We start from the raw sequence: 19,153 nt of genomic DNA, 5'->3' as shown, positions 1-19,153 counted from the left end.
TACCGTGATGATGTCTTGCAACCAATTGTTGTTCCGATGTTTCGAGCGCACCCCCAACTTCAGCACTTCCAACAGGATAATGCATACCGCCCGTTTTAGTATGAACTACCTGGCTGCTAACATTATCAATGTCTTGGACTGGCCAGCCATGTCTCCGGACATGGCACCGATAGAACATGTCTGGGATGAGATTGGACGCCGTCTGTATCGGAGACCACAGATGCACACCATTGCTGCTTTAGAAGCTACTCTTGTCCAAGAATGGAACAGTTTGCCCCAGGCCTTCTTTCAAACATTGGTAAATTCCGTGCGACGTCGCTGCACAGCGTGCGTAAGAGCCCGTGGAGGACACACGCGCTACTAACATCTGTGTCGTACTTTTGGTTTTGACCCCTCTGACTTTGTACCGTTGATTACAGATTAAACATCCATAAGTGTACAAATGTGTTGTTATTGATGTGTTCCCATTTGAATATTGTTCACAATAAGAAGCAAAATAAATAAGATATGTTTACAGGATCATTTTGTTATACGAAAAACTAAGTGATGCGTTTTCCATGGCGCTCAGTATATAATCATTGTGCCCAACAAATAAATAATATATTTAAAGAGAGGAATGACTATACATCTTTTGGTATGGACATAGATAATTTTTGATTAAGCCCTGTATCTTTATTTTAGTTTAGTTTAGTCCCCCCACCTTCCTTCACTTCAGCTTTAATCTTATTTTGTAAAGTTAAGCAAATATGAAGGTGCCAGAAAATTATTTTCATATTTGAAAAGAGCAATCAGTGATACTTAACATGGTATCTGGAATTTCGTATTTAGACCAGTATTTTTACTTGAATACCCCTTTAATAGTGTGATGTTTATTAGATTTAAATTATGAAAATACGATTGTACCAGAAAACTATTTGCATATTTACAAACAGAAATGAATGTGATTTTCACAAATATGTAACATGATACCTGGAATTTCGTTTTTGGACATTGCACAGTTCCCCCCCCCCCCATAAAGTGCCATCCAAAGTGTCAAGGTGAGTAAATTTTTATTGTGTGCTAGACTGATTTCCTGTTATAGTGTCGTGAATATCCTTGTTCTGGCTAATATAGTGTGCCAGGTTTCCGTATATGTTAATAAGTCACGTGATATCCTACATTTGCATATGCAAGATGATGCTGTGCGAAACATGCTATGTAGAATGCGTGAAGGACAAATGGGATGTGGCAGAGAGCAAATGTAAAATGTAATGAGAGAAATGTAAAACATTTGTCATTTAACACTTAACATTTGACGGTTTACATTTAACTCTTGCCTTAGAGGTATTTTGACTTTATCATTACCGGTATTATGCCTTTGTACATTGTACATTTTACATATAATCAATAGAAAAGACATTGTAGCAGAACATTTAATATTGGCAGCGATACCTTTCCATAGTAGGTCGGGTGTTCGATCCCTGCATTGGCCGAGAAAGTTCATCCCGATTTTCCGGCGTGGTTTCCCCTTGTCAGTGATGCAGGACGGAGGGCCTGACAAGGACGTTCGGATGGAACGAAAAACCGAGGTCCCATGTACACATTGGCGTGCACGTAAAAGATCCCTTGGCAGTTGGAATTCGATATAAGAGTAGGCCACAGTGCCGCTGCCCGGGGGCAAAATTTCCCTCATAGCATACTGTATGGCGTATGTCCGTCTTCATTAGCCCAGGTTAGGAGCAGAACAGTAGGACGTTAAACCCCATTTCATTTCATTTCAAAGAGGTAGCGGGAAAGCCTTCTTTTTATTGTAACGACCAAGCGAATATTCACTCCTGATATTTTGCAAGATATAGACGAAGAACAGAAGAACAGGTAAAATCAATGGTGCTCATTAGCTCATTTTCCGAAAAGCTTCACTCGAACTCGGAAATAACCTGTCGCACAAGGTTTTCGGGAATGGTGGTGGGGGGGGGGGGTAACTAGGGTCTATAGATTTACCCACAACTACCCGTATTTTGCTTATAAATCGATCTTTTAAAGATACATTAGTTTAGAGTTTTATAAAGAGTTGACCATTATTGCTATAATAATTCAAAAATAGATGATGAAAAAAGAAAATGTTGAAAATTCCAGTCAAATTACTTTGTCACCCGTACTGTTGGAATTTTGGACTAGAAATAGGCATCAATTGTGTCTGCACCGTCTATGAGAATTGGCGATCGTTTGATTGACAGACGATAACTCCACCCACATATTCTCGATTATCACGTAACATGCTCAATGGCTATGGTAACCACACTTGGCTGGCCTTTCATCACTAGTTTCCGGTAGTGACATCAGCGACTAACGGTAAACGTTAGCTTGGCCCGCCATTTATTGATCTAATTTTAAATGGATGACTGTTTAAATCCAAACTGTACCCAAGCCATCCGTGGTTCTACAGAGTTGATTTTGAGCTTGTCATGTAAATAAAGGTCTAATTAATAATTTCTATAACACCTGAAGCCTAAATAAAGACTTGCAATAGGCAGATTAAGCTCTTGCATAATGTATGTTTAAATATTTTTTTTTTATGTTTAGATGACACGAGTCTTGTCATTATTAATTTCAATATTATGTTGTGGTAAGTAAGTAAGTAGTCCTAACCTGGCAAGAATATGGTCGAAACTATTCGAAATTCGAAACAAGAATTATAACCCTTGCTGCAATCTGCGTTACTCTTTTCTTCTTACGGTAGTTTTGTTTTGTTATTATTTTACATAATTATGTTAATTGTGATTATTTAATTCCATTTTCAAATACAAAATATAATCATTTGTACAGTTCTTGTGAGGACCCGGAGAAATCACACGAGGTTGGACAACCTACCAAATTCCTTGTCACGCGTACAAGAGTGTGGTATCGAAATTACATGTCATTTGACTCAGTGACAGACTTTATGATCTCTGGCAACAAGAAAAACATCATTTTTAGTTTCTTTATATCTTTTATGTCTGCTGGTGATTGTTTAACATGAACAAAATCAAAAACGTCTCATCACCATTCACCAGGGGCGGATTAAAGGATCCGTCGACAGAGTCGGCTCGTTCCGAAGGGCCCCAGTGAAAGGAGGTTCGAAGGTCCTCCGCCAGAAAATTTTGAAAATGACATCGTCGAAACAAACTGGAACCGATGATTTCACTGCCCAAATCTGACGAAAAACAAATGAAGCTGCGTTTAACCTCCTGCTTTTCTGCTCCACCTGGACTAATGAATAAGGGCATATGCCACGAGGTGTGTGAGAGAAAATTTGCCTGGACAACGTCGTTTCCTCGAGATTTTCCGGCTTCGTTTCCCCTTGTCGACGTCAGTGGTGCAGACGGGGATCCTGGCAAGGAAGAGTGGTTCGGATGGGACGAAAAACAGAGGTCGCGTGTACACGTTGGGGTGCACGCAAAACAGCGCTAGACAGGTATAATCCCATTGCACACAGTATGGAGTATGTCCGTCTTGATGATTCCGGTGGATGCCACGACGAAAACAAAGGGGCGAAATATTAATTGTCCGGAAACTGTAAAGCATTTAAAGGGCTAATCCAGATAATATTTTGGAGAATAAAACTGCTTATTTTTGTGTTAAAATAGCTTAAAATCCTCTACCTTAGGGCCGAGCAACTAACTCAGTATATATGATACGTTTTCAAACAACGTAAACCTGTCAGTTTTCATCTGGAAATGGAGATCTGTGTTCCAAGCTGCATTATGCGGTGTCTGGATAAAACCAGACTTTTATTTTATAAAAATAATTTGTAGGTGAAATTTACCTTTCGTTATCATGTACAGCACGTGGGCCATTCACAGCATAGACCTCTAAAGGAACAGGAATCGATTATCAGGTCACCCAACGAAAAAATTGACCCGAAATCTTAAAAGGTTTACGTGTCCGGATAAGCAGTTTTGACGTTCACGTCCACACGACAATATTTTGAGCTGAATTTTTGGGACAAGGTAAATACACAATTCCTCAATATTTTGGCGCTTAGATTTCATACCTACTCTGATTTTTATTTTTGAGACTCTGTACAAATCCTAATAGTCCCTTGGCAAATTTCTATATAGGGGTGAAGCACAGGATGAAAAGAATATGGGAAATTTATTCAAAGCATACACAGTCTCCTTGGCAAGGCTTTCCCGAATTAACCAAAATTAATTAGCGAGCAATAGGATTTTTTGCGCAAAAAGAGTATTTTCGATATAGATGGAATATTCTAATTGGACAGTAGTTCTGCAGTTCGGTCATTCCATGTCAGGTGGACCAAATTCTCAGAAAGGTGTCGGTTGACCCCATCAGAAAATTACGTTTGCAACTACTATTCTATGATTCTAGCCAGTCTATATTCTTGAAATTTTGAGGTTTGTAAGAGAATGTTATAGATTAAGAATTCATTATCAAATTTTACAGAGCAAGTACTGTCAACTATGCCAAAAATTGATACTTGTGCAAAAAAAAAACCATATCAAATTTTTAAAAAAAAAAAATCAATATTTCGAAACAGTGTAGAACTATTACTACACTATATTAGAAGTTGTTACTTATCACAGATATAATGTATCAATGGGTAATGTAATGTTTCATCATAATCCGAAGGGGTCACCCGACTAGCCCTGGTCCATTTAACATGGAATGACCCAGTTGTCAATCACCCACTTCATTCTAACAAAGTTGACAAAAGAAAAATGGCCCTCGCCAACTGTAAGGCTTCCAGTGATTGGACGAAAAATTATTTCAATTGTAAATGATAAATTAATTATAGTATTATTAAGATAGATCTGTTTTAAAAATAACAAAAGTCCAGGTGCCGACAGGATCGTATCCGGCTGTAATAGTGGAAGCCAGGATGGCCACTCCACACATAAACAAACACATAAGAAAAACCTGCTGAGTTGACGAGAAAACAAATGAGAATTTTGCCTCTGGACTGGACTCCGACACAGGGGTCCTAACACAGAAGTCAAAGGTGCGCTTTTCTGGTACTCGGGGCCCTGCTTCAGGGGGTTCATATCAAGTTTTCTCCCCGGATTCAGCGTTTTCTTTCAGTTTTAATTTTTGAGATATCTACTAGCTTTTCATCACGCTTTCAAATTTGCTACTGGCACGGTACAGGATAAAACTGTTTCCATTTTGCTATTGGGTTTCTAACACTGCTTTCATATTTGCTTTAAGATTTCTGAAGCCCTTTCCAATTTGCTACTGGATTTCTAACACTGTTTACATTTTGCCACCGGATTCTTATATTCCTCTACCATATTGATAGATTTCAGATCTATAGTAATTACACAGAAAACTATACAAACGATACGGCAAATCAAGATTTTATACAACTAGCTTATTGCCAAGTTGCAAACGAAGTGGTAGACGTTGCAAATTTGTTGTACAGGTAAAACCGAGTATATATTACTTCGACATTCTTTAAAACCTTGGGTTGTGCCCCAAAACGGAATGGGATGTTACCGGGTAAGTCAAACTGAAGAGGTGAGAAAGACAGCTTGGGACTAGCTGTTGTCGTCGTGTGTTTTGGGTGGTGTTCGTTTTTGTTTTGTTGGGGGGATGTTATTGCTAGATACTTAAATTACTTTTAGATATCTTGGATTTCTTGAAAGTATGAGGTCAATGGCGAATACGTGGAAATGCTACACCCGGTAAAACATCCACCCGATCATTGCACACGTATGACGAAAAATAGACAATACCATAAAATGACGGTTATGGGTTGTCCACCGAAACCATACACAAATCCTTCTAACCGAACACGTTCAGCCATAAAATGGTAAACACTATTAAACATACATTATGGAAGATTTAGATAAAGAGCTGGGCTTTCTTGCAATAATTGTTTGCACAATATTGTCAAGTGCCATTGTTAAGATGATAAACACAATCTGGATTATCTATTTTAAATCATAGTATTAAATGGAGATAGCGTTTCAACCCGTTGACAATCGCGAACATGCTATTGTCTAGAAGGTTGATTATGGGCTTGTCATGCGAATAAATGTATAATTAATCATTTGTATAACATTTTGAGACCTAAATAAAGGTCTGCAATATGTAGATTTAGCTCTTATATAATGCATTTTTAATGTGTACTGTTCTGAAAGATTTTAACAGTACACCTTTTGATTTGGATCCTTGTTGGTGCCCAGTTATTTCGTTTTGTTCTAATAATTTGAAAATATGCTTTTAAGCCCCATCTTGGAAAAAAAGAAACAAACCAAACAATATCCATATGTTTTAATTCTTAGAAATCCATATGTTTTTATTTTTTAAAAAAACCTTGTTTTAGAGATATATTATATCGTGTGAAATATATAGATAATATATATCATGGTACAAGAAATGATAAGGTTATTTATTATACGAGTATTAAATGGTCGCCCGCGACCTATTTTTTACAACCCCAATACCTGTACCAATTACAAAGCCAAAAATAATGCTGGATATAACAAATTACTTGAGCCCGAAAGATTTGTCGGCACTACATCTTAATTTTAATTGGAAGACATAATCGGAAATATCCTTCACTTGATATCGGCTTTATCTATGGGCCTGCAAATGTCAGCCCCTCCCCCCACCCCCACCCCACAAAAAAAAAATCCCACAGAAATCGTGATGAAAATGCAGCCAAATGGATTACTTTATTGGAGTGTCGCTTTAAATGTCATTACTACAGACCACAGATGTCAGAGCAGCGTGTATTGAACGGAGCTGTACCCAAATCTTTTGGGAATAAAGCTCTAGTTGAGTAATTCTTTGCATATATGAATTGATCTAATATAGTCCTATTAACTATTATATAAAGGGTTATTAAAGTTCTTGTCAGTATTATTCCAACTTCTATCGTCTCGGAATAAACTTGGCTGGATAAAATGGGGACGTGGTAACCGGAAGCTAGCTTCGCTATCACATTCACTTCTACTTGAAGAACTCGAATCGTCGCTGTGTGTAGTACGTCTCCTCCTGAAAAAAACAATTCTTATGGGTTTACTATAATCCAACAGTGAATGCACAACGTGTACATAAAGGAAGAGTCACATATAGATAAAAGTCGAACAATCAAGAAATCAGAACGGCCAAATCAAGGAAATAGCGATCCGGAAATCAGGATCTGTCCATCCAAGAATATAACCCTTCAAGTAATCTGGATCCGTCCCACCATGGGTACTGGGTGGGCCTATAAACGATTCGAGATATATGGATCGTGGATATAACGATTCGAATTCCAACTGTCAAGGGATCTTTAACGTGCACGCTAATGTGTATACGGGACCTCGGTTTTTCGTCCCATCCGAACGACTAGACAGCTGTCCTTGTCAGGTCCCCCTGCATCACTGACAAGGGGAACCACGCCGAAAAATCTGGATGAACTTTCTCGGCCAATGCAGGGATCGAACACCCGACCTCCGGGCTAGCGAGCCAGCGTGTTACCCACTTAGCCACCGTGACCCCATCATGGGTGTAACGATTCGCTCAATTTGGGTCCGTCCCATCATGGGTGTAACGATTCGCACAATTTAGATCCGCCCTGGGTATAACGAAGAGGTCGATATGGGTTCGTCTCATCGCGGTACGATTCGAGCAAAGTGGATCCGTTCTATCATGGGTTTAACAATCCAAGCAAATTTAGATCCGTACATCCATAGGTATATAATAAAAGAAGCACACGTACCTTCTCCATTTCATAATGGAGTAGATGGTTGCCATGATACCAGCTATAACGACAACTGTAGGTACAACAATTGATAGAATCTGATTGGGTGAAGCTGCGGCTGCAATGGATGACGAAATGATTGAATATAATATTTAGATAATGGTAATAACTAAATTTAAATTTCACCTGATGTAAGACAATTGGGAATTTCCAAAAATAAGGTAACCCTACGCCCGTCAAAACAAATGATTACGTCAATTTTCATTGTTTTTTTTAACGCTTTCGGCATTACATACATGCATTGCTAGTTCAAGAAAATGCAGGTGTTTAAGTTATATCGAAACTCTAAACATAGCCTGACAATATTTATTAAGTACACTGTAACACCTGGAAAAACATATAAATAGAATAGGGAAGACGCACTTACGTTTACATTTGGTGAACACAATCTCGAGCGATCGTTAGCCAGCTGTTGCTATCGAGTAGTATTATCCCTGTTTTGTATGTTTTTGTATGTATGAGTGTCCCAAATCTCACTGGATGTGGTAAAAAAGCCAGCGCCACTTATAAGTCTAATTAGTTAAGAGCTGATAATAATAATTTTGTCCGAAAAATTTAAATGACGATCAGTGGCTTTAATCACAAGACACACCCATAGATGTTAGCAACGAGAACGTAACAATATACGTACCACTAGTGGTTTCATCATCATCGGGTTCGGCCATTAAAGAAACCGGTGGTTCACTACAAGTTAACGTTGGTCGGTAACCTGAAACATAATTTCAAAACTTTATATTCAAACAACTCAAACGCAGATTCTTTTTCATTTCGTATTTTATAGTTCAAATTCCGTTTTATTTGTCTTGGTGACAGTAGGATATGGACGAGCTTTTAAAATAAACCACGTTCTTCTGGTGTGGGGGATTAGCCATGAGTTGTTGACAGAATTATGGCATACATCAATTTCTGAAGTTTGAATTGTCGAGACGCGAGAACGGCATTCATGTGCTTTGCAGTGTAAGCATAAATTTTATTGCATGATTGCATGGTTTGCATAATCTGTTAAAATAACATATCCAAAAGGCCTAGAGGTCCTCTAAATGAAAGGTAAAATCGAGATAATGGTAAGTGAGCTTCGAGAATGAGAATATGTATCCAAATAATCGACAGTATACCAAAGACAATAAAATGTGTAACCCTAATTAGTATGCACATACCTCTAATAAAGCTTTCATTACGGCATTGTTGCATATTGTAATATTCAGCCACTAAATCTTCATATTCAGCTGGTCTAAGACCCTGTCTACACTCACAAACTTTAGAATTACCACAAATCTGTTCTTGTTTCATAAAGCACCTTTTGTTTTTGCCATCACACAACTCCCCTAGGGCTGGTATTACAACGTACGGTGGATAGTCTTTAGGTTTACAACCAGTGTTATTGACAACAGGCGAAAACCCGCGATAACATTCACATTGCCCGTCAATACATCGTGATAAAGGCGAGATACATCTTGTGCTTTCTCTACTACACACATCCCCTATTTTTACAACTAAAACATAAATATCAATTATAAAATAGGTTGAGACAAGATTACCACTAGAAGTGATTATTCCATGAGATATACTCTTCAAATAAAGAAACGCGCAGCTCATTTTTCATCATTTTTTTAATTTGAACGGGATCATTGTTTCCATAAATCTTACTTGTTTTTAATGTCGTTATGTAAGGATAAGATAAAACCAAGTACGAACAATCCAAATCATTAGACAAAATTCGAAGTCCTAAAAAAACGGTATAGGCAAAATAGTGTAATAAGGCAAAATAGTTTAATCAGCATATGGACTGTTCACCGTGTACAAAATACACGACAAACAGTGGTAACAGGTGTCCGGAAGAGTAAGCTTACCCTGCCTGGCGCCACACCCGCCATAGCATTATTGGTTTTAAATGTAGGGTCACTAATTGTGATTGGTCATACTTTTTGCCGAAATTTGTTTTCGCTTGATTGCACCAACACACTGAGTTGAACAACTTCGCAAGCTTTTCGCAGGAAATCCAAATCTAAGGCCTTTAAAATCCCGGGATTCTCTGTTTCAAAATCAGTTGCAATGTAACACTTTGGTCCTTGAGACAATTTTGGTTCTTTGCAAAATTGTTACTTCACTCTGTCTATAGAGTTAAATCACACGTACTTAATGAACGTGAATATATAGGTACATGTATACATAAAAAAACAGTGATATATTGGTTAAATCATAATCATTTTAAAAATATCCATCAAATTCTGGCTGTTTATTGACCTATGGTTGGTAGACCAAAATAAGGTAACTTCTCCTATTTTAGTTGTGGGAAATAAAGAGGTTTATTCCATATATGGGATGGAAATTGACGACATGGTTATCGAAGACCTGCAGAAATTAGGGGGTATAAATTAGGGTGTAGAAGTGAGTTGGATCAGAACTCATTCAGAAATTCCTAGCAGCCATTATTATTGAGAACGGGGAACCTGCAAAGCCATTACAGCTTAGCAATGAAGTTGTGAAACTATTTTATGCTGTAGTCTTGTTACGATCGCCAAGAAACAAACACAACAAGTAAAAAGTCATATAGTACTAACTATAGCACATGTAAACTCTCAGCGAGCCAAGTGACGCCACATCTGAACGAAGACCAACGCAACAACAGGCAGGTGAATACCACACAGGCTCCTGAATGTTTCCCAGAATACCATTTCTCGCCTTTGGGATAGGTACTGACAGCGAACTTCAACACGTGACCGCCCAAGCTCAGGTCAAACAGAGGGACCCCACCTGCCCTGGATCGTCACATCCGGCTACGTTATTTGCTGAAACGGTTCACAACAGCGACCTCTACTGCAGCAGTAATTCCTCGACGGCGTAGGATCTCAGACCAGACTGTCCATAGACGCCTACGTGAAACCATATTACGAGCCAGACTTCAAGTACGTCGACACCGTCAAATCCGACTTCAGTGGGTTCAGTCAGACAGGGTATGGCCACAGCAACGCTGGAGAACAGTTTGGTTCAGCGACGGGTAGCAGTTCATGTTGCAACGAGGCGATGGTAGAGGGAGGGTATACCGACGACGAAATGTCACTATGCGTTTCTTTTTTGTTGAAGAGTATATAAATGCAAGGTTAAAATCGTTTGGATGATTATTCATTTTAAAAATTTCGTTAATGTCGGAGGTCCCGGGTTCGATACCGGTGTTGGCTGAGAAGTTCCTCTGGATTTCCCACCGAGGTTTCCCCTTGTCAAGGACAAGGAACAGTGTCAATCGTTTCGACTGGACGAAAACTTGAGGTGCTGTGTACACACTAAATTAAGTAAATTCATATAAGGCCACATACACAGCTATTTAACGCAAAACATCTTCACAAGCATCCTTTGAAAACCACTACTGAATATATTTCATACGAATTGTAACCTTGAAACATGTATATCTGTTTAACTGATTGGGAGTCGGTCTCCAATTTTGCATGCAATCTAAGATGGCATATTTTGAGTTCTGTGTAATTGCACCCAAATTTGAACAATAAAACCACAACAAAACCCCCCAAAAAACTACCGATATTTATTTAGTTAAGACGGGTCAAGAAATGTGACGTCCCAAATAAGAAAAATTGCGGAGAATTATGAAAGTTATTTTTGCACTGAAAAAAGTTAGCTTCCTTTTAGACTATATAGATGAGATATCCCAAAATACTATTTCACATGACGTTTAGAGGGTGTATGAGATATTTTGGTCAAACTAAACTTATCAAAATAATTTCTACGATGCCATCGATCTTGAAATAAATATATGGCCACCAAGCATCACAAGTCGAAAAACAACCATATTCTCCAGCCATTATGAATAGCCTACAGCACTAAAATTACAGTTTGGATCATAAAGTTTCTGACAGACCAGAAGGTCAGATTGTCATTTTACAACAACCAAATAAATACTTACCAGGTAAACATGACTTTTTATCAGCAGAAGGGGCAAATCCTACGTCACACCAACATCTGTTGATGCAACCACCGGTGGCTGGTGTACAGGTAGAGTTACCCGGGCAGAGGGCGCCAGCTGTACAATTATCGCCAATCGACAGTGGTACTATAATAATAGAAAACAACACGTGTTTTAGAATATAATATTTAACATTAACAGGCATTGCATGAGAGCGAAGCTGATTGTTGTCAAATAGTCAAATACAAATTTCTCAACTGATGCAAAAATGTTAAATAATTTCGTTATTCCAGATTGGTTTTAAATTAGATCCAACAAGCATTGCATAAGAGCAAAGCTGATTGTTGTCAATAAAATACTATATAAAAAAATAGTAAAATACAACTATATTTCACAAGTGATGCAAAAATGTTAAATAATTTCGTTATTCCAGATTGGTTTTAAATTAGATCTAAATTGTATGAGTATTAGTTAAATTACCGATTAATTTTGTTGAAGTAAAAACCCCAAAAAGGTGTGAGAATTATTTTCATTGACCTAATACGGTCTATGATGTCACGTTATTGACAAGACGGGTAATGTCACTTGTACAAGATTTGAGAGGGGAGGTAACTCTGACTGTAGTGACATGCGCATTGTCTGTTTTGCCCAATGTATCCGGTCTGTATTTTTTTTGAGCAATGTCTATATATTCTTATCCACGACTGCAACTGATACATTATTCGAATCTTTGAGCAAGTAAAATTAGGTTCAATTGCAAAATTTTCAAAACATGTCATCACAGTTTGCATGGAAATAAGTAATTATGTTACAAATAGTGAAGAGTGGAACACTGAAATCATAATATTTTCTCACCGAACAGTTTTTCGGTATTTTCGAGTGGCAATGACACCACGTGATTCTGGTTCGGTGGCCATTTTAAATTGAACAGAAATTTTGCATAGCAGTTGGGTTTAATCAAATCAGCGTGTTGTGTTGCTCATACTGGTTCTAGCGAGGTAAGCAAGGTCTTATATTCTCACTCAGGTGTTCATTTATATTGTTCAGGCGTTCACGGGGACTGACACGCGACCGTTTCCCAGTAAGATTGACTGGGCGGATCTCAGTTTCGACAAGGATTCAATCGAATTTCTGAACGTACCGGCCGAGTGTAATGAGACCTACGTTCAGAGATGAACTAGGTATTAAGACTGTCGAGTTGGCAAGTTGGAATTAAAATGTGATTTGAGCGTCATTTTCAAGTCAATCGAATTTACAACATGGGCTTAGAAAACATAAGCCATGATTTTACAGGGGCGGATCTAGGTTGGGGGGGGGGGGCAAATCCCCCTCTGCTCAGCTACCTAAAATTTTTTAAAACAACACATTTTATGAGATAGGTGTCACGGTCGTGTGCCTTATCCTTTATCGTCAGATGGTGGGATGGGGTGGACATTCAAAGGGCGAGATAATGATATAAGCATATGTGATATTACAATTAATGCTTTGCATCAATGAAATTGAATCACAATATCATCGTATTAATTCATAATAAAAATTGACGTCAAACAGGGTGTTGGACTTCTCTCTTTAAAAAGCTCAGTGTGGGTTCGTATATACGCAAAAATGACGATAAAGGCCACGTATTTCTCAAAAATGTTCAAGGCAATGGGGAGGGTCCCCCTGCAAATATCCTGGACCCGCCCCTGTTTTACGTGCTACTTTCAATTCAGAAACCCATAATTGCAATAAATACAACATACAAAATTCGATGTATACTACTTACCACATTCAGGTGTAAGCTCTGGAAATGAAATAAACATGAAATTAAAGACAGATGTATTGATTTAAATAGAATATATACAATTTTATTTTGAAATGATAAAACAAGGTGATTCTGGAGTGAGCTGTTTTAAAGGGACATTGCCAGATTATGCTGACCTTGGGCTAATTTACTAATAATTTCAATTTTGATGTCATAATAAAATGGCGTTGGATCTAACGTCTCACGTCTCAGCACCATGCGGGCTAATTAAGGCGGATATACGACATATGCTATGAAAGAATTTTGTATTCTAACTGCCAACACTTCATCGATTCCATCTGTCAACGGTCCTTTTACGTGCACTCTAACAAGCATACGGTTTGAACTCGGTGTTTTGTCCCATTCCAACGACAAAACTTACCGACTAAATATTTATTTAATGCAATGCAACCCTTACACTTACTAGACAATTCAAGGTCGCTAAATCGTCCTTCGATAGCAATAAGGATAACGAAAACATACAAACTATTATCTTCTGACACGCTATTAGCGTTTTCATGGCAAACCGAATGCATGAAACAAAGTCGCACTATCTGGCGATATCCCTGCAATAATAATTTCCCAGACCTGAAGCGTATTGATATGGTGCATTGTGGCAATAAGTGATTTTGATTTGTAAACGGTAAACTATGTATTAAAATTCAATATATTTATTATCAGGACTTTTGGTTAAAACCGCCGACCATCATTTGAGGAATTTGAAATCTCTTGCAAACTAAAATATTGTGATTGTTCAATCTCTAAGATTCCTACCAGGGGCCGGTTGCTCAAAACTCAGTTATTTTAACGACCCGTTAAACTCCAACGGATCTTTATCTTGCTAAAGTGTCGTTTGTTGACGTTACGTTATATTTATGTTGCTGGAAAGTCAATTTCATTATCCGTTATCTAACGGACTAATTAAACTTATTCTAAGAGAAGACTGTTTGGTCATTGACTGAATTTTAAATTTTGAAATTTATGTATAACAACTTCATAGAAGTTAGTATTAACAAGAAACTGAAGAAAGTGGGACATCTTACTATGCAGTCTGTTCATAGAAGTTGATTAAAGACAAAAAGATATCTGTAGAATTTTCTACAGAAAACACTATAAAAAAATCTATAGAATACTACAGTATTTTCCTATTGAAATTTTAGTATAAATCTGTAGGAAAATTATAGGATTTGCACTACAGAGACTGTCGAATATTTGGGGCCATTATTTCCTCCAGGTTCCCCAAATTCTATACAATACTATCGAATTTCATTTGGCATCCTCTTTTTAAACCGATTGTTTTCTTAATCCAATGTTGAATAATAAATCTGAGTACATTTTAGCTGAAGATATTGTCAGCGGTTTTAAAACTCTAAAATATTAAATTTGAAAACACCTCCAATGAATGTAATGGCATGGTTTTCCGTACATATATCGAAGTTCAAGAAAGGTTAATATTGCGTTTAGCAAATACGTCGAATCAACTACCCCTAGTAAATAATGTGAACTATGTGCTCGGCAAACTAGCATGATGTCTGCGTGCTGAGTAAGTAAGCAATGAACTTAACCCTGGGATTCTCTGATGCATCGACCGTTATAGAACCAGGCCGGACCAGCAGCGTAAACTTCTGCATCTTCAGCCACCCGGAAATCCGGGTTACAAGTACATATTTTATCTGAACCACAAGAGGCGTCAAACTCGCGACAAGTGTCTGTACAGCTCTCACCGACTGTCGGCGTGTCATCGGCACAAAATCCATTAGGCGTTGTCCTGGTAAATGGCCGTCCACAAACACAGGTTCCTTTATCACACAGGCTGAATGGAACCGCACACGTAATGGTGTCATTACACAATTCCCCTAGTTTCACGGCTGTAAATAAAACAAATCGGTGATTAAATTAATTTCCACTGTCAGTGGTGCATTTTACATGTGAACTGCTAATTGGCACGTTGTCTGCTGGCATTTTCGTCACACAGGAACAATTGCTAATGCCTTATTCTTTACCAGGTTTTGTTTTTAATATACAATAACACCTCTATGGTTTGATGGAAATATAAACGACGATTTAAATGTATTTGATGAGTTCATTTGTTCATGCGAACACATATCCGTGTTTACTTACGTTATACAGTTATTATCCCTGATTACTTGTAATAAGACAGACCATTCTATTGATTTGATTAGAATTCAATTCACGAACCTACCTTTTAGACAAGCCATGCCTTTATTAGCAGAGAAATAGCCATCTTGACACTGACATCTTTTACCACTGCACTTGGTTTGATGACAAACAGAGTTATCTGGACAAGACACGTCATCATCACACGAATCATCAATACCTAGTTTAGCTAATTATATAGAATAAACAATACTTTGTGACAGTAGCATCCTCATTATTTTATCCCATTAAAGAAATACGTCTACTTATAGAACCCTAAAATACAACAAATAGCCAGAATAGCTAGAAGGGAACACGACCTAGTTTTAAAAATTGACAAGCAATTGCCCATAGCACCAGACTTGCTTTATATATCACGCAACACTTAATAAATAGTAAAATGAAAGCCCTTAAGGAATGGTAAGAATTTAATTCACGAATGAATCCCCGGAATTGTGAATCCGGAGTGTTTCTATAAGCAGAAATATAAAAATCACCCGTAACTTACAGCCATAAATCCCGACGCAAAGAATAATTCATGGGTCAATGATAGTCGATGAGTAATTTCAGAGTACCAATTGGCACGCACAGTCAATAATTAGGTGATTTAAATCTTTATCATTAAGGCGGGTAAAGGGTGTTTTATTAAATAGATCGTTTTGCCACAGAATGCTATTTATTAAAGATACATTATGGGAGATTTTTATAGAGAGTTGGCCATTCTTGCTATAACAGTTCGAAAGTAGATGATGAAAGAAGAATATATTGAAAAATTCAGTCAAATTACTTTATTCTGAACATAGTTATCATCGTTGTAATATTTGACTAGAAATGGTAGCGAAATGCGTCTTCACCTTGGCCGATCGTTTGATTGACAGGCGTTAACTCCACCTACATATCTCGATTATCAAGTAAAATTTTCAATGGCATACGGAAACGCTTTACAGCGGCCTCGCTAAGTACACTCTATCATTTAGCCTCGATCTAACTGACGTATTTTCATCAGGTTGCCCCATACTTGATTTAATCAATTAGTTAAATCCTATTTAAATCCGAGCTGTAGTCGAGCCATCCGTGGGTCTACAGAGTTGATTTTGAGCTTGTTGTTTAAATAAAGATCTAATTTATAATTTCTATAACATCTGAAGCCTAAATTAAGACTTGCAATAATCAGATTTAGCTCTTGCATAATGCATGTTTAAGCCGTTATAGACAGAAAAGGGATAACAACATAAGTTGACAACTAGGCTGTGCACTGGTGTAAGCAAAGAGCTGTGGTATATATTTGTAATCAAAAGTCGTGTAATAACTAACAAACCTGTTGCCGGAGTTGTGGTGCTAGTGGGGATGCTAGTAACTACTTCTGAAGACTGCGGTTGACTAACGGAAGAAGCTGATATAGGTTCTGAGGTTGATCCGATCTGCCCAGGATCGTTAACATCACTGGACATTTGTTGTGATAACGGAGACGAAGTAACTCCTACAGAATGTTGTGCTGATTGTGACATAACTTCAGTAGCAAACGCTACGGAACTGGTGCCGTCTACAGATCCAAATGAGGTATCAATGTCATCAGAAGCAGAATTTTGAACCGATGACGAAGATGCTATGGGTAGTTGAGATCCAGACATTTCGCCCAAACTTTGTGTTGCAGTTTGTGACTTAGTTACCATCGAACCCAATACCGATTCGTCAATTGTGGAGGATTTGCTATCGACGGAACTGTGTGTTGCAGCTTGTGACTGAGTTACTTGAATGGAACCCAAGATCGACACTTTGATTGTGGAGGTTGTGCTTTCAATGGAACTTTGATCAGTTTGTGGACGGGACGTTGTTTCAATGGATGTAGATAAACTGCCCACTTCAACAGAGCTTTGGATGTCTTCAGAAAGAGAACTACTTTCAACGAGCAATGTCTCTAAAGACTCAGACACGTTGCCAATACCAGTGGAAGTTCGTATTTCCTCGGGGACAATGCTTGTTGCCATAGACACAGAACGACTGTCAATATCCACAGAACTCTGAACAATAAGAGATGTAGAATCAGTTGGTAAACCGGTAAAGTTGTCAGAGCTCTCATGCGATTCCAGCCAGGCGGTTGTCTCCTTTCCCGCACCCACGGAGCTCGTAACTACACCAATGTAAGCGGATGTCGTTTCAAGGGCGACAGATGAACTATCCATCACCATAGAATCGTTCGAAGCAACAGACAAATCATCCAGAGATAAAGATGCGGATTCCAGCCAGGCGGCTGTCTCCTTTCCCGTACCCACGGAGCTCGCAACTACATCAATATAAGCGGATGTCGTTTCAAGGGTGACAAATGAACCATCCATTATCATAGAATCGTTCGAAGCAACAGACGAATCATCCAGAGATAAAGATGCGGATTTTGTTTGAACGGACTCGGTTACAGATGATGGTCGAATAGATGCTGACAATCCCATTTTAGATGATGATGCTGGCGTCTGTAATGATGTAAATGAATCAACGGGTGTAACAATGGTGACAGATGATGAACTATCCATCATAGAAACCGACGACTGATCCACAGACAAAGATGCTGTTTCCGTTAGATGGGACTCGATTACAGATGATGGGCGAATGGATGCAGGAAGTTCCATCTTGGATGATGATTCTGGCAATGATGTAAATGTCGATGATGATGACGTGGGTGCGGATGCGAATTCTGATGCTGATTGCAATACAGGGGACACTGGTGAAGATGGTGCTGTTGGTGGTGACGATGATGATGCGGGTACTGGAGTTGTGGCGGAATTAACCTGTGTAGAATTTTTTATACTTTCGTCACAAGCAGAATCATTCTCAGCTGGCTCTAAAATTGATAACATACATTGTAATAACTATTATAAATCAGTACATAGAACAGCGATCTAGTAAAATATAGTACCATTCATCGATACCTAAAAGACGTGCAAATAGAGATATAACACAGACTAATTTTAATCAAAGTGATTATATCACTGACCTTGTATACCGTTTTCAACTGAATAGGGCAAGTTGCAACAGATACTGGGCACACTTGTCCTGGCAGTTTCGGGAGTTCTACCTGTGTAGGTCATGTTTGGACTTAAACAACTCCCAAAGGTTCTTCCGCACCAACCCAGAATTCGAAGTATACTGGCCTGACCGATCGACTACCACTCCCCCCACAACCCCAAAAAGAGACTTATTTCCGAGTGTAACAGAAATGGAATGTCGTCAAAGGTTTAAGCTTTGTGGAGGGAAGGGGTTGCTTTCATCACTTGAAAGGTTTTTTCACTCTAATAGTCAAATTTATTTATTACCCAGATTAGCGTATTTTGATATGCAATATCCTGGAGGGTTGAAGGATATTCTCTCATGGATGGTCGCCTCTCTGAAAAACGTCGTATCACATTTACATATTCCAGATATACATTCCAAATCACTTTGACATTTTACAGGGACATTGACTTGGTTGGTTCCGCATGTCTCATTGATGGATGCCCATTGCAGATATCTGGGAAAATTGGATATTTTTCGACATTGTGAATTGTTTTCGGAGTAGCCGACATCACAGACACAT

The 19,153-nt window shown here is 38.4% G+C and overlaps 1 protein-coding gene and 1 long non-coding RNA gene across 2 annotated transcripts; both read right to left on the bottom strand.

Annotated features, from left to right (window-relative positions):
• Positions 1-6,620: 6,620 nt before the first annotated feature.
• Positions 6,621-11,787, bottom strand: LOC126829695 (uncharacterized). Its single transcript, XR_007683499.2, has 5 exons — positions 11,646-11,787; positions 8,887-9,222; positions 8,361-8,438; positions 7,688-7,787; positions 6,621-6,978 (listed from the first exon to the last, which is right to left on the bottom strand). It is a non-coding gene; the product is annotated as an uncharacterized LOC126829695 (long non-coding RNA).
• Positions 11,788-14,988: 3,201 nt separating this feature from the next.
• On the bottom strand, positions 14,989-17,785 carry LOC126830489 (location of vulva defective 1). The gene is made up of 3 exons (XM_050560877.1): positions 16,904-17,785; positions 15,632-15,775; positions 14,989-15,296 (listed from the first exon to the last, which is right to left on the bottom strand). Exons 1-3 carry the CDS (start codon positions 17,772-17,774, stop codon positions 14,989-14,991), a joined length of 1,323 nt encoding a protein of 440 aa, XP_050416834.1. The 5' UTR covers positions 17,775-17,785.
• Positions 17,786-19,153: the final 1,368 nt, after the last annotated feature.

This window comes from Patella vulgata, chromosome 8 (assembly GCF_932274485.2).
Source record: "Patella vulgata chromosome 8, xgPatVulg1.2, whole genome shotgun sequence".
Taxonomy (NCBI): Eukaryota; Metazoa; Mollusca; class Gastropoda; family Patellidae; genus Patella; species Patella vulgata.
Note: the sequence above shows the minus strand (reverse complement) of the source record. Positions and strands in the feature narration are given on the sequence as shown.

What these genes read in the sequence shown, in the direction of transcription:
- LOC126830489 (XM_050560877.1), bottom strand. Translation starts at nt 17,774, where the DNA reads ATGGTGATGGATAGTTCATCTGTCGCCCTTGAAACGACATCCGCTTAC. An exon ending in CACCACAACTCCGGCAACAG is followed by an intron (nt 15,776 to 16,903) that starts GTTTGTTAGTTA and finishes CTATATAATTAG; the next exon opens with CTAAACTAGGTATTGATGAT. An exon ending in AGGCATGGCTTGTCTAAAAG is followed by an intron (nt 15,297 to 15,631) that starts GTAGGTTCGTGA and finishes TTTTATTTACAG; the next exon opens with CCGTGAAACTAGGGGAATTG.